This window comes from Tyto alba, unplaced genomic scaffold (assembly GCF_018691265.1).
Source record: "Tyto alba isolate M040663 unplaced genomic scaffold, T.alba_DEE_v4.0 Super-Scaffold_14, whole genome shotgun sequence".
NCBI classification, from domain to species: domain Eukaryota; kingdom Metazoa; phylum Chordata; class Aves; order Strigiformes; family Tytonidae; genus Tyto; species Tyto alba.
In genome coordinates this window covers 1160897-1186464 of record NW_024881276.1, presented here as the reverse complement: position 1 = coordinate 1186464, position 25568 = coordinate 1160897, and the positions used below count along the sequence as shown (strand labels likewise).

The following is a 25568-nucleotide window of genomic DNA, read 5'->3' as shown; positions in this document are numbered from 1 at the left end:
CAGGGTTACTGATCATACATAAGTATGCTTTGGCATACTAGGTCAAAAAACCCCAGTTTTTATGTAAAAAGTTGTTGTATAGTGAATGTAATGTCTTCTATATCTTGATTTGCACTGATGAATATATAGCAATGCATAAAGAGCCAGTGCTTTTGTCATCATCGTTAAGATGTTAAAGTTAGATCCCCGGGTTTCCTCCTTGTTTCCTTGAAGAGGTGATAAAAGTTAACTCTCATCACGGGATGTCTTCGGGTGACAAAGCACAATGTTGATTTACATGTTTAGTGTCAGACACCAGCCTAGGAGAACGTCACTGTGTGTGACAAGACGAAAGCAACCCAGAAAGCCATCGGCAAGCGTGGGGCCATTACTCGGGAGCTCCAGACTTCCAGCGCTCTCCGGCCCACAGCAGTGTGCTGCTCCCTCTGCCCCAGCGCGCTGGGACAGAGGAGGCACGGCTCTGTTATGTTTGTAAGCATCGCTTCACCCACTCTTTGGGCGCAGCATCTGCTTCAGAGTACACAGAAACACAAGCTGTATTTCAGAACAGAATGTAAATATTGCTGGGATTGAAATTAATATGAGGGTGTTTGCCAACTGCTGCGGTTCTTCTATCTGATTGTGAATGGGAGGGTTTATTTTTTTCTAGAGAGACACGAATCCTGTATCCCTCCGTTCTGCACCTAGTGTCACCTTTAGCAGACAGGGGTTGCCTGCCCCTCCACAGGATTGGATATGCTTTTGTAGGGTGGCTCTTTTGGACAACGAGAGTCCAAAGAACTTATCTGGGAATTTTTGTGACAGTCCAAAGCCACCTTTTCATTCAGGATGAAACATTTCAGTAAATGCATGATTTATTACTTTAGAGATGAGAGGGATTTTTTTGAATTCAGGAAAAAGAGAAAAGAGCTGTGGGAAAAATATGAGAGGGAATGAAAGCTAGGAGTAGGTGTTTATATGACCGACCAAATTTTCAGAATCAGAACAGCTCTTTTTAAAACTTGTGGAAGGAGTAAAAAAGCCTGATGCTTCAGAGTTTAAGACAGCTCAACATTAGGGAGTAGAATGAGACAGTCACAGAGAACAAATTACTCCATGTTTCTTGTACCATTTTCTGAGGCATATAATTTTTGTCACCAATGAAGACACAGTACTGAATTTACTATTATTTTGGTACTAGACATTATGAAAATTCTTGATTAATTTTGAAATTTTGTTACAAGTATTTCCATGAAGGGAAAATATCATATTTGTTTTTCAAAACCACATATTTAATTCTAAATCTGATGCATGCTAGTTAATCTGATGGACAAAGTCAGCACATTTTTCAAATTTCTTCTCAAGAACTTACTTTCTTATGGTCCTAGTAATTAGGGCCAGTTTCTACATTTTTGTGGAAAATAAATCAGGCATGTTTTGGTTTTTTTTTTTTTTTTACTTTGAGGCGACTGAAGTCTCAAGGGAAGATATTAGTTCTTTGAGTGCAGTATCCCAGTGAGTATTTCAGAGATTTCAGTATTAGGATGCTTTGATTGCATATAACTAAAAGGAGACTTCAGAGTCATGTCATAAACAACTTTTGGAATAGTTATTTCTCCTATCCTCCATGAGGATCAGTGCTGTATAATCTTGCGTAATTTATGCAAACGGATAAATCCATTACTATAGTTACTACAGAGAAGCAACAGTAAGCATGGGAAAAACCCCATAGATAATGACAGAAAGCTGTGCAGGGCTGCAAGAATACTGGAGGAACTGCGTGCATGTTGAAGCATAGCATTGGAGTTAAAAATTGTCTTGAAAAATTACCAAAATAGGTCTGAAAAAGAAGTATAAAAGTCAGTATGGACAAGTGCAAAATACAACATCTATACCTGTAAATATTCCTATCCAAATTCAGGATAGGGAATACCAGGTTAGGCCAGGGTTCTGTGTGTAGAAATCTGGGAGTTGCTGTTGATCTCAGACTGAACATGAGCCAGTAACATCTTTTTGGGGAAAAAAACCCAAAGCACATCCTATAAGGAGTCTGACTTGCATTGCTAAGGCCTGACCTGAGTATTTGTGGTCATGGGTAGTGCTCTTCGAGACGGTTGTGGAGCAACAGAAGAGGGTCTAGGCAAAATTAGTAAGTGTGAGTGGAAGTCTAAAAAATGGAATACCCGAGATTACCAGCAAAACAGATACGACCGTGTAGTTTTAAAAAAGAAAACACTCGGTGGAATTAAAGTCTTCAGTTGTCTGGAAGGTATCTGCAAAGACACGGGCAGTAGCCTGTTCTCTTTACTCATGATGGGAAGAAGAGAAAGTAGTATTTAAGTTGCTGTGAAGAAGTAAAATCTGGTTTGACTGTCCTTCTAGCACCAGCTGAAGGCCGTACAGGCTACCATAAGGCATCTAAAATGGCTCTGGATGCCTCTGTGTCAGTAACTGTATTAAGACCATAGACAAGTGATATCAAATCAGTTCTGTCAATGGAGTCTAAAGAGCTATTCAGGTCTTGAACACCTCTGTTCTGTCAAGTGAATAGCTTGTAGGACACTGCTGTTTCAGAGTCTTACAGTCTTGTGTCCTAAGTGACAATCTAGTGCTTCAGTGTTAATTACTTAACTAGTATTAAGTTCTACTCTTCAGTAACCAAATGCATCTTAAATGGCGTTAGACATGTCTGTATAGGCAATTAATCACACCCTTAGAATCAGCTGGCTGTGAGTCTAGCTCTCCATGATTTACACTGAGAGTTTATGTGACATCCATGTGTAAACATCTACATGCAAACGTCTGAAATTCAGTGTCTAGGCCTGTGAGCTGAATCTGCCTCCTAAATGTTTGTTATCCAGAAACGCGAGAAACTGAACAGGAATGGGGATATGTAAAACACCACCTAAAAACTTCAAGACGCATAGCAGTCAGAGCCAGATTAGCAACCTGTCAGTAAGAGGAGGTTAGTCTTAAAAGATTTGAAAAATAACAATTTGCTGTATTCTGAAAGATCAGGCTGCAAAGTACATTTCCAATTAGCCGAAGAACCTTCCCAGAAGAACAGATTGAAATAAGAATTCAGTAACTGACCAACTCTGCTATCTTGGTTCATACTTGGATAAAACAGCAAGAGACTAATTTAGCCTTGGAGCTAGATATTTCAGCTTGCTAGTTTTTAATGAATTTGAAACAGAAACAAGTAATTACTTTTTACCAAGTGTCCAAATATATGAAAGAGGAATATTTTGGGCTCAGTTATTGATTAAGTTTTTGTTTTCGTGCCTGCATTCTCAATACTGCTGTTAGATTTGAGTACTTCAGGCCAAATTCTGTTATTCCTGTACTATTTAAATTAGCCTATAGACATCAACATGTTATATGAGATGGGATGAAGGGTAACAAATCTGGTCCCTGAACAGAAACACTGTTCTTTAGGCAAAAAAAACAAATTCTGAAGGAATGTTAACAACTTGAATTTTCTGGTAATTAATCTCTAAATGTACTGAGCCTTAATTGACAAAGCGTTATCCAAACATAATCCAGCAAGTAACAGCGTAGTTGTTGAGCTCACCAAGAAATCCATTTTTATTAAATAAATCACACAAGATGGTTCCTTCAGAGGTAAAGAAAGATCTGGGCTTACGGTCCTTGTTCCATGCAGGTTAAGACCCATCCTTTTCACTGAGCTTTAGCCATCCAAAGAGGGGGGAAATAAGTAGGGGAAATAAGGAACGTTCCTTCTTTTAAATATTTTTTTTCCACAGGTTCCTGTGGTCTGTTTTCTGGAGGTGAGATATTAGAGCAGAGATGTCAGGCTGGAGGCAGGACAGATAGATCATCTGTGAAGACATAAAAGCGATACAGGTGAAAGTAATACAAACTTTTGTAGACTCAGGGAGAGCTACCTAAAAGACAACTCCAGCTGCATAGTATGAAGAAATAAGGCTACCAGTTCATGTCTCAGTTTTAACCTGAATTATACAAGGACCAAATTATTCTGAAATTTCCTGAGATCCAGACCTCCCGATAAAATTTGAGCTTGGACAATCACCACAAAACAGGATGATATTCTACTTATCTCTCTGAAATTGAGCGATGTGTCAACTCCAGTAAGCAGCTGTAACGCCAGCAAGACTTTTGGTTAGATTGTCCAGGAGCCACAGAACCTCAAAACCTATCCTGAGACTTGCAGGGCTGGGATTCATCTTGCTCTGATTTAAGGTGAATGTCATTTCAGTGTCTAAACATGAACTAGGTGTCGTAGTTGATGGGAACCTAGTCAATACAGTCAGTGTAGCCTGGAGACAGATTCAGTCCACCAACAGGAGTCTATTTTAGGAGGAGGGGGGGATAATTCTCCAGGTTTCATTTGCTAGACTGACTGGATGAACCGACTCTCCCGTAGATATAATTGGAGCTTAGACACCTAGCTCATGTGAACGCGGTGGAAGTGAGTCGGTTGCTATTTGAGATGTCATAGGGCAGCCGCCTTAGTCTGCGGTTGCTGATCAGCTGATTTAGCTGCTGTAGGGGCTGTGTCATATCCACCACCTGCGAGTTGGTGTCGGGGATGCCACAGGGCATCTCAGAAGGAACAGTGCACCTTCAGATTTGCAACTGAATCTCTGTGTTACAGCCCAACTCCAGCTCTAGAGTGGGAAGAGAGACAGCACTGGCAGCCCTGGCCCTAGGTATAGTTCTTAGGTTTCTAGCTTCCAGACAAACAACCTGATGCTTGAAACAACTTTCTGCTGATGTCTCTGACCTTGAGACAGTCCGTCTGGAGAGTTCACCTTTAAGACCAGGTCCCACTAGTTTCAGTAATTACCTTATCCCATTAGACTGAGGTGGTGAGAGGTAATGGATGATGATCACAGATGAAGCATTCCAGAGAACTGTCTGGAGTTTGCTCTGTTACGCTGTTTCTCACTTCAGGATTTCATTACTGAGTATTACTGACATGTGACACATCACTACTCTCCACTGTTTACACGTGCCTCCTCTTTCCACACCATTTTCCCTGTCTTATTGGTAGCAAAACACTCTCTTTGTTCTCTAAGGTTCCCCAGCACATCCAGGGTCCTTGGCACTGGAGCAGCCCAAGAAGAGGCTTTAAGTGATTCATTTCCACTAGACCTTCTTGCATGAATCCCTCAGACTATTTATCAAAGAATCAGTATTCTGTGGGAGATTTCCCAGTCATCACCCCAATCGATGATATTCCACAGACACCCAGACCTGGACAGGACTTCTGGAAAGGAAGGGATTTATACAGAATCCTTTGCGTGGGTGGTATATGATATGAAATAATTTTCCTCAACATAGCTTTATAAAGATTCCTGTCAGATGTACTGCTCTTATTGCAGAAAGGTGATCAGGTCTGCTACATTTTTAATGTATTTCATGATGGCAAGATATGCTCCTGTTTTATTTACATAGTCTGCAGAAACAGGGCCATGGAAACGGTTTCATAAGAAGCTCAATGAAAAAGATAAGCTTTGTTAGCAAAAAAGCAGGCATGGTTTCAAATGGAGAATTTATCTTTTGAAATGAAACATTGTTCATTAGAAGACAAAGATGTTAAACAAGCTAAAGTCTAAATGAGTCTTTGCTGAAAATTTTGTTGACTGCTGGAGACAGAAAGTCTTGATTTGATTGATTTTCATGATGAAATAAATTGTTCTGACTCCACCAATATTCTCCTATTGGTGAAACTAGAAGGCATTTCATCCTGCGAAAAATTACTACCGATTGAAATAATCAGAGCAGCCAAATACATCTACCAGATATTTCTTTTTCTTCTGAGATTGATAAAACAGTTAAGCATAGTTGCACAAAGTCGGATACTCCCTGGATGCTTCTGCTGCCTGGAAACGGTGTAGCATTTTTTCTGTCATATGACTCAAAGTACACCAAACAGAAATGTGATGAAGAGAAATCTGCAGTCTTATGTTCCTTCTTTCACTTTCTCTCTCAGGAAATCCATCATTCCTGTGTATATAGGCAAATGTGATTTCTTATGCTCATATGCGAGCATATGAACATAATTTAAAGGGAAGTTTGTAATTTTTTTTGTTTGTTTCTAGATGTAGTCTTTCATATCTTGCATGTATTTGCATTAGAATGGGTGGGATGTGATCTAATATCTAGATGGGGCCCCAGTATGTTCAGAAATTTTTTTTAGGATGTTGACTATGACTAGAGCTTTTAGATGAGCTATTAGAAGTATCGTATCTAAGACTTGCAATGCAAACACTGAAATCATGGAGCTAATGTGTGAATGACTACCTTTTTCTTGTGCAGCTGTACTCAGATCTAATCCTCTTTGCATTTGGTGAAAGAAGTCACAAATTTTTTAACTGAGATTTTTCAATAGATAAAATACATCCAGTAAGATTAACGCCAATTTTGAAATACACCAATCTGAACTTAAGTAATAAAATGTTTTGTTTGAAACACTGACGTTGAAGGTGTTCTTTTTTTTTCATTATTTATTTGCTCCAGATGTAACAGTTCATGAAGTCTGTGTATACTGTCTATATATATATGTATATGTATATATATATATGTACACACACATATAAAATCATCTTTTTGCTTAAAATATTTTTGGAAGAAGAATTTTGTGCAGCTGTAATTGATGTTAGAGGATCTGGTCTGAAGGCATTTCCTCACTGGGCTTCATTATAATTTATTTTTGACACCACAGGTAACATGTTTCTCATAGTCCAGATGTAATTAAGAAGTGCTATCTCATGAACGACTCTTCCATGTAAATAAAAAACTATTCACATTACTAATCCTCTCAATATAAATTCTATACATAAAACTCAGTATTTGGATAAGCATTTTACTTGGAGACCTAAGCATCTGTTTTTAAAAACTAACCAGTGCTCACCCATATGTTCAATAATCTAGAATACTTTGTCTCTTTTATTCCCTTGCTTGGTTATTGCTGTGTTCACTGCGAGGTTTCTTTTAATAGCAGCCAGAAATACAGTGAAGGTGTTTTCCTTACTGTTCTGCAGATGTCATACCACCCCATAAATTGTGCATACTTTAGTTTCTACAGAAACTGAAGACAGCTATCTGCAAGTGTCTGTTCTTCAGTATAAATAATACTGTTTTCCCCTCCCTCTTCTCAGGTGCCTATCCAAGACTCTCACTGAGCTTCAGGTTGAAGAGAAATATCGGATACTTTATTCTTCAAACGTACATGCCCTCCATCCTGATTACCATTTTATCATGGGTGTCATTCTGGATCAATTATGATGCATCAGCAGCAAGAGTTGCCCTTGGTATGTGCTAAGAATGAGTGGGACATTAAAATGTCAGGCTGAATGTAGCCTTCGGAGGTTGTTAGAGGCTGCAACGCCATGTCAGTGTTTTGATATTCCAAAATTATTTACGTCAAAATCGTGTCGTCCAGTATTGCCTCAAAAGTGGTAAGTTTTCCCCTGCGTGCAAGAGCGTAGCTCGCGTTAAGTCACTCGTGCTGGTCCCCGCCGTGTTCTCATCAAAGTTAATGTTGTCAGTAGCTTCAGCAAGGGGCTAGGTCCGGAATCGCGCTCCAAGGGCTTGAGCACGGGCTTTTAGTTCAGCTCAGTGTGGGAAGGCAAGCGTGGCCCTGAGCCCCGTCCCGAGCTCCGGGGTGCTTTGGCTGGCGGTGCGGGGAGCAGAGCTCAAGCACCACGCGCTGGTTCGGAGCGCAGGGCCACGACTTCCCGCCTAACCCTCAGAGCTCACGGCCTCCTAAGTGCATTTCTCTGACAGCTCAACGTGTGTTGGCCTCACGGCAGGAGGACGTGGATTTGGCACAGGTTGGCGAGCCCCATCCAAGACCTTTCCAGATCAAAATATCCTTTAGATAGGGGAAGGTGGCTTCACAGTATCTCACAGGGAATATTTTATCTATTACAGGAGCGTGCTCGGGGTTAGCTGTAGTCAAGGAAGATTAAACGGATCCAGAAATCCTTATGATTTCTGCTGCCTCTCATCTCTTCCCAAATCCCGTCTTCAACCCTGTGCTTCCCCATAACATACACCTTCCTACCCAAAACTTGACACTAAGCCTGGGCTGGATAACTTTCTGCTATACTCTCTTCTCTTCTTAAAACAGGAACGTTTTCCTTAGTTCCCTTATTTTTCTGATATGTACCACAGCAAACTGGGGCTCCAACCCATGTCCATACGATTGCCCATCTCTGTGCCCCGTACCTCCCGAGGTCCCACATACACAAAGCAGGCCGGGGAGCCACAGCCATACCTTTGTGCAATAGCATATCACATCCTAGCATCTGAACTGGGGTAACTGAAGATATTGTAGATTAACTGCAGTTACTGTACAGAAATTCTACAGATACTGGTGCATATGGACATGACACAATCTGGCATTACCACTCAGGAGTTAGTGCATGTTCAGCAGGTTGCAGGTAAGTAGTAGCTTAATGGGAGGGAGTCCAAACAGCTCCGGTGTATTCATAAGTGAGCTACTGGATACCAGAGAGCCACCTTGGAGAAATTATGACCGAGTGAGGGGAGCACTTCAAACACATCAGTCAGCATCTAGATTTTACATACTGGCCAGGACTGCAGAGAACAGATGGTTAGACAGAAGTTGCCATGCCCAGTGACATTCCATGTCCTTCTTTAACGGGTTCCCGCAGTTTTTCCTTGTTTAAGGAACAGGACTGTCTCATGTGACCTGTTTCCGTGCAGCACAAGTTCGTCAAGTACTGTACTGTGATAACACAAATATTAGAACAAAAGTCAGTGCATTCAAAGCAAGCCCAGGAGCCCAGATGTTCTATTTCCAGTTGATAGAAAGTACTTTTGAGAAGACAGAAATCCATCTAATAGATTCTTCTGAGGAAACAGTTAGAGCCTTGGTGATTATGTCTTGTATCACCTGATGTTTGTGTAATGAAGTTCAGTACCATGGGTCTAATCCTATGTTCAGTATAGTCACTCTTACGAGTCTGAAGCTGATATGAAATGGGAGCAAAGTTTAAAGGCAATATAGCACCTTTGGACATACGTAACTAGCTCTGAAAAGCTCATTTCAGAGGAGGATAAGGCCTTGTGGTTTAGGTATTTGTCAGAGAAAGAACTCCCTGTGCGAACCTTAGGGACATGGAGACAAGCTTTTAGCAAACTCCTTCGGGAATCCTGTGTTCTTGGAAAGAACCTGATTTTAGTTCATCCACTCCCATGTTTTGCTCTTGTCGCAGGTCCCCCACTGCACACGCTGTCTGTGCTCCAGGCTGCACTCAACCAGGTAATTCCCTCAACACTGAAATGCAGGCGTGGAGCAAAGGCTAGCTCGTTCCAGAGACTACGTGCTGCAGACACTGTAAATAGAGGCTGATATAGGGCTGTTCTCAAGAGAAATATTCAAACCCATCAACTGTGTTCAAAACCAAGTTTTTGCTAGTTAGCCCTAGAAGTTCCTAAATTCAGTCCTTTGAGTGAGGAGAAAAATAATCTCGAGTTCTCACTTTTGGGAAGGGCTGTAATCACACAATTATCCTATTTTTATCTGATAGGTGAGTGTCAGCTGCTTGTCCTCCAACTGTGCTTTAAGATAAATTACTGAACTTCAGAAGGGCATTTGCCTTCAGGGTGTCAGCAGAATCTCCCAGGGGACGATAAGCTTCTTTTTGGTTAGTGGTAGCCACCTTTCTATTCGGTGTTGTTAATCCTCTGGATCACCATCAAGCTCTCTCTGTGTGGTGTTCAAGGATTTATCTCCGGAATTGAGCTTACAACCTGGGAACAGCCATCAAAAATGTGGGTGTTATAACACCCCCTGGGCGAGCTTCTCAGTCCCCTGTTGACCCAGGCTTTGGTAGGCACCCGTGGGATGGTGGTGAGATGCCAAGGGTGTGTTAAAAGGAATCTGGGATTTCTGACACAAAAATCAATTTGATCTTAGGTAACTTTTGGAATCCCTTGTGGGAAGCAGCAGGAGGTAATCCTACACAGAGAGAAGCTAATTCAGGCTAGAGAAATCCCTTGGGCTGCAAATGTAGTTTGCTGCAGTCCTCCAGCTTTCTCACCCCTGTTCCTCGTGTTGACAGGGAGGTTTTCTAGAGACTTTGTCCAAGTTTCTTTAGGTAAAAATAATGTGTCGGCTATACTCCTCGTTTTACTGTAGATCTGGGTGAATTCTACCCAGTACAATTTTTAAATAAACTTGTACTGTGTGTGTCTGCTGTATGTCAAACTATGAAACATCTGACATCAACACACACTTGTTTCACAGTTTAGAGGAAAAGCAGTGAAAACCGCATGACGCTGACCTACTAAATATACAAAATATCTGTTACAGAACCTCGTAGGCTACTACTACAGTTCCCTGGAGTGACACTGTTTACACTGACAGCTTGATTTGAATTATATTGTCTTTATTTCTGACTCCTCAGATAAAAGAATCTGTGCTTTATAATATGGCAGCAATTTTCTTTCGTTCTTTATTTTTGTTCTGCCTGCATTTTAGTGACTACTTACAAATTGATGGTGTAATTATGGAATCAGAGAAAATGGTAATGGAGGGGACCTATTAGAATGGCTTGCCTCTTTACCCATGCAGACTTATTCCACAAAACAGTGTTTTCAGCCACATGTGATTTGCGATTGCCATAAAATTTCCAGCAGAAATACAGACCCTGCACTTTATTGTGAATTCAAGCAAACTGACAATAAATTCGCTTTTCTTACCAGATTTTCAAAACAGTTCTCTGCAATATATTTTCAGATGTTATGCTGATCCTTAGGTAGGTAAATGAAGGTTTGACATACCTTATAGATTCTTCTGGGTACTTTACTAGCGTCCAGTCAATCACTATAAAAATGCCGCTCTCCCTCCTTGTCTTTTTCTTCCCACAAATGCACATACCTGTGCCTCTCACTGCTCATCTCACTTCTTGCTATGTAAAAATTAGAGTCCTGCTCTAAACTAGTCATCTAAAATCCCTCTTCTATATTGTCCTTTCATGAAATAGGTGTCTAAAATTGATGGAATGAATTGTTCTAGAAATGTGCCTGTCTCTTTCCATACGCTACAGGAGGCCCTAGAGGACAAACTTCAACCAAATGCTTATTAGAAATTTAAAACTGCGTGAGAGGAATCTTTCACCGTCTATCTGAACACTCTGCCTTAATACGTGCACATGGTTGCATCTATCCAGACCCTTAATTAGTTTTGTTACTTTTGAAAAACATCTCTCCCTTGCGTTGAGCAGCACAGCGATGGCAGAGCACACCTTTTAATGCTTGGCAGACTATTTGCCTTCCTGCTGCAGATCAGTTCGGTCTTCGTGCAAGAAATCCTCAGTACAGCTACGCTGGCTTCCATGAAGCTACGTTAACTCACAGCAGTGGTGCCAGGCCCCCTTGTTAGCTGTCCCCCCCCCGATCAAATGAAGGAAATGTTGTAACAGAATGATAATGCATCAAGCTTTAATTTTGCTTTCATTTGCAGTGATGATGCCTGTGAGATATCTTTTGCAAATTTTTAAGGTTCTTTATACTGACAAGGCAAATTTGCCAAAAAGGAAAATAAAATTGAATCGTGATATGTTTGGAGTTGTAAGATATGTCCTCTTTTTTTATTTGTGTAGGAATTACGACTGTGCTGACTATGACAACAATCAACACTCATCTGCGAGAGACTTTGCCTAAAATTCCGTATGTTAAAGCCATTGACATGTATCTTATGGGCTGCTTTGTGTTTGTCTTCTTGGCCTTACTTGAATACGCCTTTGTCAACTACATTTTCTTCGGAAAAGGCCCTCAAAGGCAGAAGAAACTTGCAGAAAAAACAGCAAAGGCAAACAACGATCGCTTAAAATTTGAAGGCAACCGGGTAGGCTTCTTGAATCTATATATAATGTCTCTTTTATTACAAAAACTTTCTGTATGAAATAGACAAAAATGCTTGCATAAAAAAATCACCTGCCACATCTTCTTTTTGTGGACAAACTTTGGCAATTTTATATTAAAGAACCTACATAGAAGAATATATTTAGGCATACAGAAATTGAAGTGAGTATGATAGGTATGACAAGTGACTGTAAGAAGAAGAAAACAATGGGAGTGCAGCTATCTTGGAAATAAAGGCTCAGATCTACAGAGGCATTTGTTTATCTAAATCAAATATAATTTAACTGTAATTTTGTTTAAGTACCTATGTAAGGGAATCCAGGATCTGAGTGTACTTCTTCTCACTTCAGTTAGAGCGGAAGCCTTTGGAACGGGAGAGAACAGATAAAGGAATAGTTCTGCCATGCTAATTAATTAGCCAGAATAGCTGAAGTGCTGTGTATGGCATCATAATCTGCTTCTGTTTAAGACCAGCAGGAAATTATGATTCCTAGAGAAACTTTCAGCTTTATTTCTAAAGCACAATACTGCCATGGTCCATGCTGATTCCACTCCAGCCTATTTCCTTGCCTGTAGTATTACTTCTTCCAATGAGTACCCTTTCTTTTTTCCCTTTGGAAGAAAAAGTCAAGGTATTCAACACTATGTGATGTTAGAAAGCCATGCCAGTTTGAACAGAATATCTTCTTTGGCTAAAATGCTCCCAGTGAAGCTTTTTCATTCAGTTTTGTTGAGTAAAACTGTTTTTGCTATTAGCTATGCATTAGAAGAGCTCACAGTGATGAAACTACTACCTGTTTATTAAATACGAGTATCATAAAAGTAATTTCAAGCTGTATTTTTGCTCCTAATAGTTCTGTCTGCTGTAGTAAATGTAATGCAGAACTACACCTAATTATCGTCATTCATATCTCTGAAATAATTTTTGAACCAGTAAACTCATTTTTGTCCACTATATTATGAAACCAAATTATCATCACAGTTGTCAGCACTGATTAGGACTAAGCTAGCAGCAAGAATGAATTCCCTTTCCTGGAAAAATAAATAGTTATAATAATATAAAAGCAGATGGGGAAAAAATAAAAAGAGTATCACAACTAAAAGTAATGGAGATTTTAGCTGCAATCAGGTACTGCAGATGTATGCACTAAGGTTCAGTTCTCCCAGTGGAAACCATCTGGTGCATCTCATCTATTTAAATGATTTACATAATTCAGTACAAGTCTTGTTAATGGGACCAATAACACCCCATGCCTGACTGTTCTATCTTGAAATCAATTGATCTATATTGTCAAAATAAGCATAAGTACCTTAACTAATGAAAATGAGGGGTTTTCATATCCAGGTAATGCCATTTTTATATTCCAGATCAGATAATACCACATATCAACCTTTTTTTTTTTTTTCCCCTCACTTTTGACTTACAACCTTTTCTTTTCTTTCTGGACCATCCTAAGCAAATATCATGAACTGTCCTGACTTTTCTGCTGGTTTAATATCAGCCACGCATGAATGAAATTAGGATACAAATGCAGCACACTAGAATTGAAAGAAGAGTGTGTTACTTTATCCCATGGAGTCCCAAGGGGCTGTGAATATGCTGGCTGTGAATATTTGCTGTTCAAATAACAGAGGATAAATAATGAGGTATGGTCTGTGTAGAAAACTTTTTGTCTCCGGGCCTCAGCTGAAGTTAACAGAGCTTTGTTGTAGTTAGGAGATTCGGTGCCTTCAGAGAAGCAGTGCCAGCATACAAACCCAGGACACAGGAAAATACAGAAACATTAGGGAAAGCTGGTCAGAAATCTTCCTTCGAAACGAAACAAAGCATAGACGGAAAATTGAGATTCAGTGGATGTAGGATGTCAAGTCTGAATTCCCCATTTGAGAAACACTGGCAAATGCAAAGCAGAGGAAATGGCTCAGAGCAGGTAAGAGGTCCCACTGCTTTCGGGGTAAGCAGCTCAGGCAAAATCCATCTAGCAGATCTACTCCGGACAAAGTTTAGCAGGTGCTCCCAGACACCCCAGCCCCGAAGCAGGAAAATGGTTTCCATGGTTCTGGATCATGCCCACCGTGTACCGTGCTGTACAGACATCCATGGATTGTAGCAGGACAGGTGGTCATAGCAGAGTTTTTAACGTACTCGCCCGTGGAAGGCGGTACCTGAAATTTCTGCAACCTCGGCTCTGACCTCTTCGGGGGCAGAAAAGGGGCATTAACTTCCAACCTCTCCTCTGGCGGCTCTTGAAGATCATTGAACCTAATGGAAATAATATCTGCTTGGCAGTTGCTTGCTTCTTGCTTCGGAGCTGGGACTCAGGAGCTGGATGTCCTGGGAGAGGCTCATGAGCTGGAGGGCATACTGCCCAGTAGCGACGGCTCCGAGCCAGAGGTGAAGGCTGCTTTGGGCAAGTTCAATTAAATTATTGCTTCTGTGATTTCAGCAAGGCTTCAGGCTTCCATGGAGTGTGTTTCCATTCAGAAGGGGGAAGCTTTCTAAGCCCGGGAAATGTTTCAAATCTCATGTTATTTGGGGCTGAGTGACATTTTTAAAGAAAGGGCGTATGTCTAAAACCAGGCAGCCCCCTTTGCAGCTATCGCCGCTACTTGATGACTGTCAAAATGTATGCTGTGCTGGAAAGAAGACTGAAAAGGGTTCAAATATAAAACTGGAAGAAGGCAGTGTTTTTAATTTGTCTCTAAGGCTACCATTTTGGGTTGATTTGTGTTGGTGTTTTGTTTTAGTAATTGAATTCGCTTGTATGCGAACTGTGTGCATGAGCTCCCTGTTGCTGATTTAGAGCACTAGCTCAGGGCACGAGAAAACAAGCAAACAAACCCAAAACCCCAAACCAACCCAAGCCAAATAAGTAAACAAGCGTTAGTCCATTTATTGTCCACATCAGATGTTGTAACTTGTGGGTGTCGTGGCAGAAGAACTCTGTGCTGTGCTGAGTCAGGAGGGGCTGCGGCACTGTGGACATCGCTTGTTTGTGTTGGGAGGCAGCACAACATATTGCCTGGCATTCAGGCCCTGGGTTTGAGCATTGCCCTTATGGTACCCGAGACTGGGGGTGCTGCTGAGGCAGCGTCTCAGGCGAAGGGAACAAGAGAAAATGCCACGTTATTTTCACTCAGGAGCTTTTTAGCCCACGGAAACCAACAGAACCAGCATGGACACGGGTATTGTAGTTGATTTTTTACACGTCAGAGGACTGAAGTCTGGAGTGCAAGCTGTCAGGCTTGGTTATAAATACTCTTAGAGTAGCAAAAGGGCTTTTCATGCTTTTCTAGTCTTATTTGATTGTAGAGCAGGAGAATTTTAATAGCAGAAACGTTCTAGGCCACAAAATCCACAGATGTGGGTACGTTTGTGTTTTATTCGATAATTGCTTTGCAAAGCAGCCACTCAACATGCTCAGTAACTCTGCTTCCCGATGCACACCTTTACGCTGTCCCTCATCGGAGCTTACGGGTTGGAATATCCAAACCCAGCCCATCCATCTCCACGTTGCTGCTGGTACGGAGGTGCCTGCCCAGCGCCAGGCTTTTGGGCACTTCTCTGGGGGTTATTCCCGAGACGCTACCGGTGAGGCTTGCTGTGCTGAGCAGGGCTCCAGCTGCTGCCGCCGCTGAGCTGCCTGTTGGCTTCGCTGCCCCTGTTACGCCTTTCTGTCCAGCTCTGCCCCTGCCTGAAAGCCAACCAGCCCAAGAGCTCCAGGCGTAAGGGAAGAAGAGCCCTTGCAGCCTAGAAACCCGCGTCCTCACGTTGCAGAGGTGACAGAGAAAAGCGGTGGGGAGAGAAAAACTCCGCCCCGTGTTCTCCGGCTGCTGAAGGTGGCAGGATGACGGAGGCACGTCTGACTAAAGTGAATCTCTGGAAATGGTTTCAGGAGTTTCAGAACTGGTGATGAGATGAAACCTGAGCGAGCCTTTATGAATGACTCATCAGTGGATCAGCAGCTGACTACAAAGGAAATTTCACACTTAGCCAGCTCTTCTTTTGGCTGCTTTTGCATCACATTTTGTTTCAGATATGCACTGTAAATAGTATTCCTTGCTGAACTTTTCCAGACTATCCCAGTAAAACATAGTTACTGGAAACAAACATAGGATGCTCCTTTTTTATGTATAACCAATTTTCATACACGTACCAGTTTTGGGCTGAAAACTCTCTTTTGAAAACCTTGATACACTGCTTCATATATGAGGACAAGCTCTAGGATGGAGGAAGAACTGAATCTTGATTTTTCATAAAATATTTCTTCTGCCTGTGGTATCGGTGCTTAAATTAAAGTCCTCTGTTTGTGGAAGAGCTGTCAGAAAATAATAAGTGGCCTGTAAAAATGTTTTCCCTTGACAATTGATCCCCATTGTTACAGATCAATTCTGTTTCTTCTTTTTGCCTTGGCAGATTCAGGCTTCATTTGTAGCTCTCCTTGCACTTTCAGTTTTGCTACATAAATTGTTTCTTTTAACTAAGGCTCAGATACAGCCTAATTTACAACTAAATCAGCATGAGAGAGCTCTAAGGCAATCCTGTTCTCACTTGTTGTTCTCTCTTGTAATAGAGGCTACTGCATAATCAGCTGGTGAGCGTGTGTTTTGGACATTGCTCCTTCTGGGCCAATCCACAGAGGTTATGATTTGTTACAGTCCCCTGCTAAAAATATTGCTTCTTGGTTCAAGCTGTGGCAATTTACGTTTCCAGTTTGGTGGGACCAAAAGTTCAGCCCCAGGGTATCGATCAGGAGGATAACTATCACACAAGCTCATTCAAGCTTCAACCCCCTGTGGCTGCCAGACACGAGGGAAGAGCTTCCTTTGAACAAAAATAATGCATAACCCTTTATAAAAAGGCCCATCTCGTCAGGCAGTCCCTGCATGTTTTTTTAGCTCTGGAGATTCCTGACTCAAAACCCTTCTGTCGGCCAAGGCAGCAGCTTGCCACCAGGCACTGCTGAGAGCAGAGGCTCAGGCTACTTACATCTACTTAGCACTTTTAAATAATTGTTAATTGTAGCAACCCTCCTCACAAGTGGGATTTTATTCGGAGAATGAGTATCATCTTGGCTGCCATGGCAGAATTATCACTCGGTTTAAATTGGGAAAAATGCGAATAGCAAAGCTGGCAGTATTCTCCTGTGCATCTTCATCTTTCCTGGATACTTTTTTCAGTGCTGTTTTGAACAGTGGGGTGTTTCTGAAACATGAGTGTGATGAGTAGGTGCCAAGTTTTGAAAAATAACTGTCAAGGGTGATGAGTACAGCTCTTGTGGGAAGAACTCTCGTCCTGTGGCGTTAACAATGGGGACATTCACTGTACAATGGGACACCCGTACATGTACTGATTTTGTTCTGCGGCCGCTTGGCACAAGTATGAATGGTGCAAATCCAGAGACAGTGTGGGTTGTGCGTGCAATCCGCACTACAGCCCAGAGATTGCAAGGATCCAGACAATGTGAAATACAGGGCAAGGGAGGACCATGCATTTATTTCCTTTTCTTCTGTTCAAATACATCCAGGTTAATTGTCAAACTCCATTCTTACTTGGTGGACAGTGTTATTAATGTAAAAGTTCCTAATTATTTTGATTCTTCATGTTTTCCTTGTTTTCCAAGACCTTTCCATCTTCCCAGTTCTGCTGGCTACCCTGAGCTCATCTATGAAGCTGATATAACATAATCCTCTCTTTCCTTTTTTTGGTGCTTATTAATTAATATAAACATATTGAAATGGTAGGGAGAGAAGTAACAACTTTTAGATGCAGGGTAAATACTCAACACTATCATTTTCGTTGTGCATGCAGTTTTCAATTATTTTAAAAATAACCAAGGCATAATGGGGTCAATGAATTTTACTTTGAGCACATACAAGTCTTAGGGCCTGATTGCGTACTGTTCTACATGTTGGGAAGCCATTTATACATAAGCAATGAAGATGAAAACTGCTACCAGGTAGTTTACCCCTTGCAAAACCGTAGATGCTTGCACCAGAGCAGATCAGGTGAGAGTCAGGTAGCTGGAGTCTAGATTAAAATTTGCACCAAAAATAATTTCCATTTTATTATGATCTTAAGGGGAGATCTATTTTGTGGGATAATGTACTTGAATAGTAATTTTGATGTAAAATAATGAAAGACTAACTACAGAGACAGCTTTTCATGCTGTTATTTAAACCCACGATTTGCATTTATATTGCTTCATATGATGGAAAGTGTTTACATGGTATTTAAAAATTTGGGATTGATGAACTCCTAAACATACATATGGGGTTTGAGCAAAATGCTTCCTCTTTTTCTCTTCGTGTAGCAGAATGAAAGATTTATGAGGAAAGTGAGATTTCATTGTAAAGTACTCCTTAAAATTTATGGAATATTAAACAGAGAACCAAATGAATCTGAAATAATTCAGACACTACCTAATAGTAAATCAAGCCTTGTTGTAGTTTCTCAACCCTAGTATAGTGTTTTCAAACTGACATTAAAGCTGAAGTTTTTGCAGAATCCTGATTGGAGAAAGGTGTTCAGTAGCAGCTCTTGTCTTTCATTTCTTCAAAAATATAATGCCTAACATCTAAATGAGCCAGTATCTTGTTTAGAATTAAGAAGGAGATTCAGGACTTCCCAGGTGTAAAAGGACATGGAAGTTTCATACCTACAACATACAGTCCAAGCTGAGCCCATTGGTGATGTGCTGTTCCTCCAGCAGCAAGGACAAGAACTTCTTTGTGAGCATTATCTTAATGCTCCTCTTTCTGGCTTCAGTTAGTAAGTTAGGGTCATTTCTGTGTAATTACATTAGGCTCTTTGAACTTTTTATTTGTACATAATACATATGGTTCAGAAATGGCGAGCCGTCAAAAGTGAATTTGTTTTTCCATGTATAAAACGTCTCAGAGCATTTCATGCTTCTCAGCCTCCAAACAGAGTTATGTGAGATTCAATCACCTCGCCCTGGTGCAGGAGCTGGAGCTGTTCAGAGGTGGGAGGGATGGAGTTTGATTAAAATTGATTCTGAAATAAGAGCATCAGTTTTGCATATTTGGATCCATGCAGGAGGGAATTAATTAATGATTCGGTACTCAGCTGTTTCCATCTGCACTGATGAGCTCACTGGGAAACACTCCATGGAAACAACCAGCTCTGGCTCGTGCTGGGGAGGAGGTGGGAGCAGCAGCAGCGGGGACCCCAGCAGGGAAGCAGGAATGAACGGCTTCAGGTGGAGCCACGGTGGGCAGAAAGGAGGCTACGAGAAGCATGGAGGCACAGGGTTGGCAGAGAAGGCAGAAAAAGAGAAATATTCAGGTTAAAGAAGGACGGTAAGGAGTGAGGGAAAATTGATTGAATCCACAGTGTCATCCCTCCGATTTATAATAAGGTTCAAGAGCAAAGCCTGGTGGTAACATTTTGGGGAGACTCTCCAGTGTACAGACAGTGACATTTTTGAGCCAGGTGATAAAATTATATTCTATGGCTCATAAGGAGGAACACTAAAGTTTTATGAAAAACATTGGCCCTGTTCATCATATGTAACTATGAGTGTCTGTATTCCATCCAGCTACTTTTCTTAATCTGTGTCTTTACCTGGTCTAGCATTTTCCCTGGAGCCACGGAGCAACACTCATGTTCACTCATGGAGGATTTTGCCTTACCTGTATATTCAGGCAAACAGGAGTCAAGTTGCACGGGATACCCTGCCATTGCTGGTTTGCTGCTTTATTCATTGAGAGAGCCTGTGTACATTTGTCCAAGTCGTTTAAATCATTGTTTCAATCATTCAGAAGTCATGCTTATGTGCAAATGCTTTTGAACACGCTGCATGCATTAAGTATTCTTACTTCACAGCATCACCTTCCGATTGTCACAAAGCATTAGCACACATTGCTCTAATGTTGTTGAGGGCTTAGGCAGTTAATCCAAAAGCTCAGTAGGAATCAATACAATTTGCAGGAAGAGATCTCAAGAATATCGGTGGACCAGAAGCCTGGTTTCAGTTTCTGCAGACCCCTTCTTCTCTCCATCTGCTCCTTTCTTGTATTTGACGTGCAAGTCCGTTGCTCTATTAACGGAGACGCCTTTCAAAAGTATGTTTCCAGATACGTTTCATCTGACATTTTGAGAAAATATATGCTGTCACGCAACTTCACAGGACATAATGGTATCTTCAGACAAAGCCTTTACACAAGTGCTGCAACTTCCTTGGCCACCTTTCTAGTTTGATTTACAGACACAGTGATGAGCAGAGAAAAGTGGCAGCTTCACTGGCAGACCCAAGGCAGAAGCCACGTTAGGGTGGCATGTAAGGTTGGCAGATAAGGTGAAAGAGGCTATGCAGTGCAATGAAATAACTGGAATAAAATGAATTCCTTGGGCAAGAGAAGGCTGAATACATAGGGGTACCCTCTAGAATACAAGCTTTCAGAGGATACCTCACTGAGGAAAGATCCAGGCTCTGCGTATCAGGACAAAGTACAGATGGATGGGGTAATGCCTGTGTATTTGTAGGTGGGAGACAGAATCAGGAGAGATCGGGAATCCCCGAGGGAAGGAGCAGATGAGATCTGTGGTGGTGGAAGGAAAGGGAGTAGAGACCTGCAAGGGGAAGGCCGTGCTGTCAGGGTGGAGCCCATCAAAACGGTCTCTGCTGGGAGATAGTGAGCTGAAGGACATTTCTCAAAGCCTGGGAGGAGATGGGAAAGGAAGTGACAAGTGATGCTGTGGGGGCCTGGATGAGACATTTGGGTTTAAGCTTCATGAGGAAAATGCAGATTGTGAAGGTATTTTACACAACGCTGTTACAAATTCTGATCAGAATTTGTACTCTTTGTGAAAACAAACAGACAAACAAACAAACAAACAAACCAAAAAAAAAAAAAAAAAGAGAAAACAGAATTGTTTTTTTTTTTTTTCAGAGACCACCATAAATAGTAATGATATCCATGGCTGTATTGTACAGCTGGGTGTATTCCCCGGTTACAGACACTGCTCAACAGCATGAACTTGTTTCTACAAGCCTCAAGCTTATACTTTTGTACCCAATGGGTTTCTGCCATGGGGAAAATAAATTCTTCTTAATCACCACTGAGGCTTCTCCACCCATTATTTTGGTTCATGTTGTTTATTTTTATTTATAGACACTCATCAGCATAATGTGCTGTTGCCTAAAACAGCAGGATTTGTTGGATACCTTAGGATTTCTTTTTCTACCTGCCTATATGCCATTCATAGCATTTTATATTCTTTTTCCATTTGCAAGAAGCTTGGCAAAGCATTACTGATATGCTATCATAATTTTTTTCACTGAGAAAAGATAAACTGCAGCATCAATAATTGATGAAAGAAATATCCATTTTATAGAATTTTAACAAGATTGAAAAAAATCTAAATGCGTATGGACAGACACGTAGGTACGTGTGCTTTTAATGCCTCACACAAAGCTTGCAAAGAACATGGTATCAGATGGCTGTACAGACTTCAAAAGGCCACGACAATAGTGTGTTTCCTCAGCCACATTTAAACAGAAGCTTCTAGGATGAGGTGTTCAACTCCTTCACAGATAATGCAGCTAGATCACGTGGCAGGTTAGAAAAATGTATTAACGACAGGATGAATTGGGGATGAATAAATTGTATATGTAAAACTGGAAATTATCCTGTATGGCATGATTCAGTATCTATTTTTGACACGGAGAACTGAGTTCATTTGAAGAGAGTCACACACGTGTTAAGTGGCTGAAAATACCCAGCACGGAGCATTTATTTTACCTTCAGCCGTCATTTTCCTTTCCCCAAACCTGGCAGGAAAGTTGGAGCGGATCCCTGCACCAGCTGTGTTCTCTGCCCGTCCTCCAGCACGCAGGGCACGGGGCACAGCGGGGGTGTGATGCCCCACCACTGGAGCTACCAAATACTGAAACAGCATCGGCTGGAACTTCTTGTCAGTGCCACTCCTGGGAACTGGGAGTTTTTCTGGGTTGAAGGAGCCGTGCCCCACTCTGCGCTGTTCCTCCTCTGTCACTGCTTGGCGAGGACTGGAGAGTCTGGGCCAGGACTTGTGAAAGACTCAAAATGATCAGAACCTTCCTCTTAATTACTGAAAATGGCATTTCATCGGTTGCCTGTGCCCAGCACTGTGCTCTCTGCCTCTTGGATACGGAGGTGGAAGGGAGGAGTGCCAACTATTTCCTCGCTTCAGCAGCTTTCTTCCATGTCTAAGGTCATTGCTCTTTAAGATCACTTGCCCAGGTGGAAAAGCCCCACAGTTAGGCATTGCCATGATTGGAAAACTCTGCAGATGACTTTGGAAGGAAAAGTTTAAGAGAAAAGTTGTAAATAAGTTCTGTGATTGTAAAATGCAAAGAATCCATCAGGTCAGAACTACTCTTGTGATTTTAGCAAACTTCACAGGCACTTTTTTTCATCTGATTTTAAATCCCTGATAGAAAAAAGCTAGTCCGGTTTAACTGCAGTTCCTACTGCAGCAGAGAGAGAATCCCTCCCTCGGCCTCTTCCCCCATCATCAGCAATGTAGAGGTGGTACTGAACTACACCGTCCTTTAAAGTGCGTCTGGTTTAGAGGGAGAGGAAAAAGATTGGGTTTGTCAAATACAGTTTTGTACTGAATGTTGGTACTATGATGATAACCCTGTTTGTAAAAGTGTTTAAGTACTTGCCTAATTTGAGGCAGCTGAGTATTGTCATTTTTTCCTAAGATTAACACGTGCTTACAATGAATACATGCTTTAATAAGAGATGTATGGGTTTGGAGGCTTAAATATGGCCACATTCTGCTGATAGATGTCAAGTCATTTTAAACAATTTATGTTTCTATTTCCGCCCCTTAGGTGGACACCCACGGAAACATTCTGCTAACATCGCTTGAAATTCACAATGAGATGGCAAGCAACGAGGTCACCACCAGCGTTACGGATGCCCGAAATTCAACAATATCATTCGACAACTCAGGAATCCAGTACAGAAAACAAAGCTCACATCGCGAAAGCCTTGGAAGGCGTTCGTCAGAAAGAACAGGCTCCCACAGCAAGAGGGGCCATTTACGAAGAAGGTCTTCGCAGCTGAAAATAAAAATCCCCGATCTAACAGATGTGAATGCCATCGACAGATGGTCAAGAATGGTGTTCCCATTCACATTTTCTCTTTTCAACTTGATTTACTGGCTATACTATGTTAACTGAGTGACTGAACTTTTTTAAAGGACTTCAATTATAACAAGTGAAGTACTACTTGCCTGCAGAGTTTATATATATATTTATATATAAAAATATATATATATATGAACTTTTACTATGTAGACCACACTCATGTATGTGTGAATACATGTAACAGAATTGTGTGTACTTAAAAGCACACACTGCAAAACAAAAGTATATGTATGCACACACACATGTACACATTCATTCTGGGGTTATGGACACTTTAAGGTAGAATGCACTTCAGAGGAACTTTTTAAATTGAAAGGCAGGTGTCGTCAAAAGAGCAAGCTTTGAGAACGTAAGTGTTGTATATTATCACTACAAAACTTTGATTGTCATGGAAATTTTCAAACAGCTGTAATCGTGTATAAAGTCAGTATTTAGTAACACTGTTTGTAAATGCTGCCATACACACTAATCATAAAGCGGTAGAGTTGCACTGGTAAGTTTAAAATAAGTCCTTTATATTGCAGATCCACCAACTATGGTTTCAGCAAGCCAAATGTATTTTCCTTTGCTAAAATTTCTTGGGTTTATGTATGTCACTATACATTTTTCCCCAGCCCTGAGTGGGCACCGGTTTTTATGATCTCTGGCTTTCTGTTCTGCAGTAAGCAAGCTGGTCATGGGAGTGTTGCTCTAGGTCTTTGGAGACATACACATCTTCATAGTGTTTCAAACAAGCATTTTAAGTGTCCGCCAACAGTGAAATGAATCTTTTGTAAGTACTGTAAATGTACAGCACATTTTCCTTCCCTTGGACTGGTTCCAGCTGCCATGTCATTTTGAAAGAGAACAGCACATTTTTAGTATAATTTAGCTGAGAATTCAACTACTGTCAATGTGTTCTACATCTGCTGTAGATTTAAAGATTGTTATTCCAGTGAAAGCATAGAAGATGTCTCAGGTTATTTGCTACTTTGACATGAAACCACCTAGCTGTAGCCTTTTTTAAACAAGCATTAATATTATTTAACATTCTTATAACATTGTATGTTAACGTAAAATATATTTGCATAATATGCATATAAGTATATTTTCTCAATATTTTTCTTCCTTGTGCTTGCTATCGTGACCGCATGCTATGTCATATTTTTGTTTCTGTGATGTTACAGCTTTTTATTCTCTAGAATTGAACAAATAGAGCACTTCTGATACTTTGATTCAGTAACGGAGCATTTTCATATTTTATTTATATTCTGAAAGTATATACACGTACACTTACCAAGCTAGTGTGCTGCCATCACAGATCACAAGAGATAGCAAACAGTATGCTTTGTTTCAGTTTTAACTATTTTCCAACATATCCTTCATGCAAATGTGACCACTTTGGTTTTCACCCCAATTCATTCCCTCACCGGGATTCCAACGTTTTTCAGTCTAGTAGATTGTAGTCGTCAAGGTATGCCAATTTCAGATCTGTAAACTTAATTTGTTATTTATTGGAACTAAACCTTTCTAAAGAAAAGAAGATATATTTTTTGTAAACAGTGTTTCTATCATGTACATTCTCAAATGACAACAAATACAGTAGCGTAATAGAGCTAAAAAAAAAAAAAAAAAAAAAAAAAAGAATTCAGGCTTCGCCCTGCCAGTTCTCTGCATGTAGAATTCCTCTGGACATCTGTGGGAATTTGGGGCCGACAGAGAGCTTTGGATGCTGGTTAGAGATGCCCGTGGGAGAAAAACGCCTGGATACGCATCTACTAAAACCACCAGAGAGGGGTGAAAACTGAAAAGGCTGCCCTGGCCCTGTAACGACCCGTGTGCTGGCTGGACAGATCGCTGAGTAGAGCAACGGCGCTTGTGTTGCTGCCGTGTCCGGTCCGTTCCTCTTCCCGCCCCGGCCGGTTCGCAGCTGAACGGTGAGACTTTGCTCCGGGCTGGGATTCAGCACGGGCGTCCCCGCGGCGCAGTCCCGGGCTGCTCCTCGGGCAGAAACGGGCTCGGCGCTGATACCGGGCAGCAAATCCGCAACTCCATCCCCGGCTGCCCGGGGGGGCAGGCTCAGCCCCGCGGCCCCGCTGCGCCCTTGGCAGCGGCGCAGGGTGGCTGCGACCGCAGTTTCTAGGCACTGTATCTGCAGTGGAGCATGGAGAGCCTCCAAGGAACCCCTATAGCTGGAGCAGAAACACCTGCTTTTTTTAAGGCTTCTCGATATTAGCTCCCCCTTGGCAAACCAGAATGTATCGCGAGCTCCCCAACATCTCTTCAGACTGCGAAGGGATTACAGAGATGACAATAAACGTTGTCATCGTTGTAATCAAAGTAACTGAACGATTAACACCCTCCCAAAGTGCATGTGTGGTAGAATTGCTGAAAAGCCATCCCGAGCTTTTATCCTAATAGCAAATTACAATTAAACGACAAAAAATAAAAATCTGATTTTAATAAAACTTAAAAGTGGTAGGGTTTACTTTAGAAAAATTACCCTAATGAAACGATCTTTGAGCAGTTCTTTCGGTACGTGCCCTAAACAACTACCCT

General features: G+C 41.4%; 1 protein-coding gene across 2 annotated transcripts in view; it reads left to right on the top strand.

Annotated features, from left to right (window-relative positions):
- Positions 1-24686, top strand: part of GABRB3 (gamma-aminobutyric acid type A receptor subunit beta3) — a 197527-nt gene extending 172841 nt beyond the window's left edge. For both annotated transcript variants that reach the window (XM_042788687.1, XM_042788688.1), the window contains 3 exons: positions 7128-7280; positions 11604-11848; positions 22713-24686. In XM_042788687.1, the coding sequence (XP_042644621.1) occupies positions 7128-7280; positions 11604-11848; positions 22713-23063 (749 nt within the window). In that variant the 3' untranslated portion in view covers positions 23064-24686. The remainder of the gene's footprint in view (positions 1-7127; positions 7281-11603; positions 11849-22712) is intronic.
- The last annotated feature ends 882 nt before the right edge of the window (positions 24687-25568 follow it).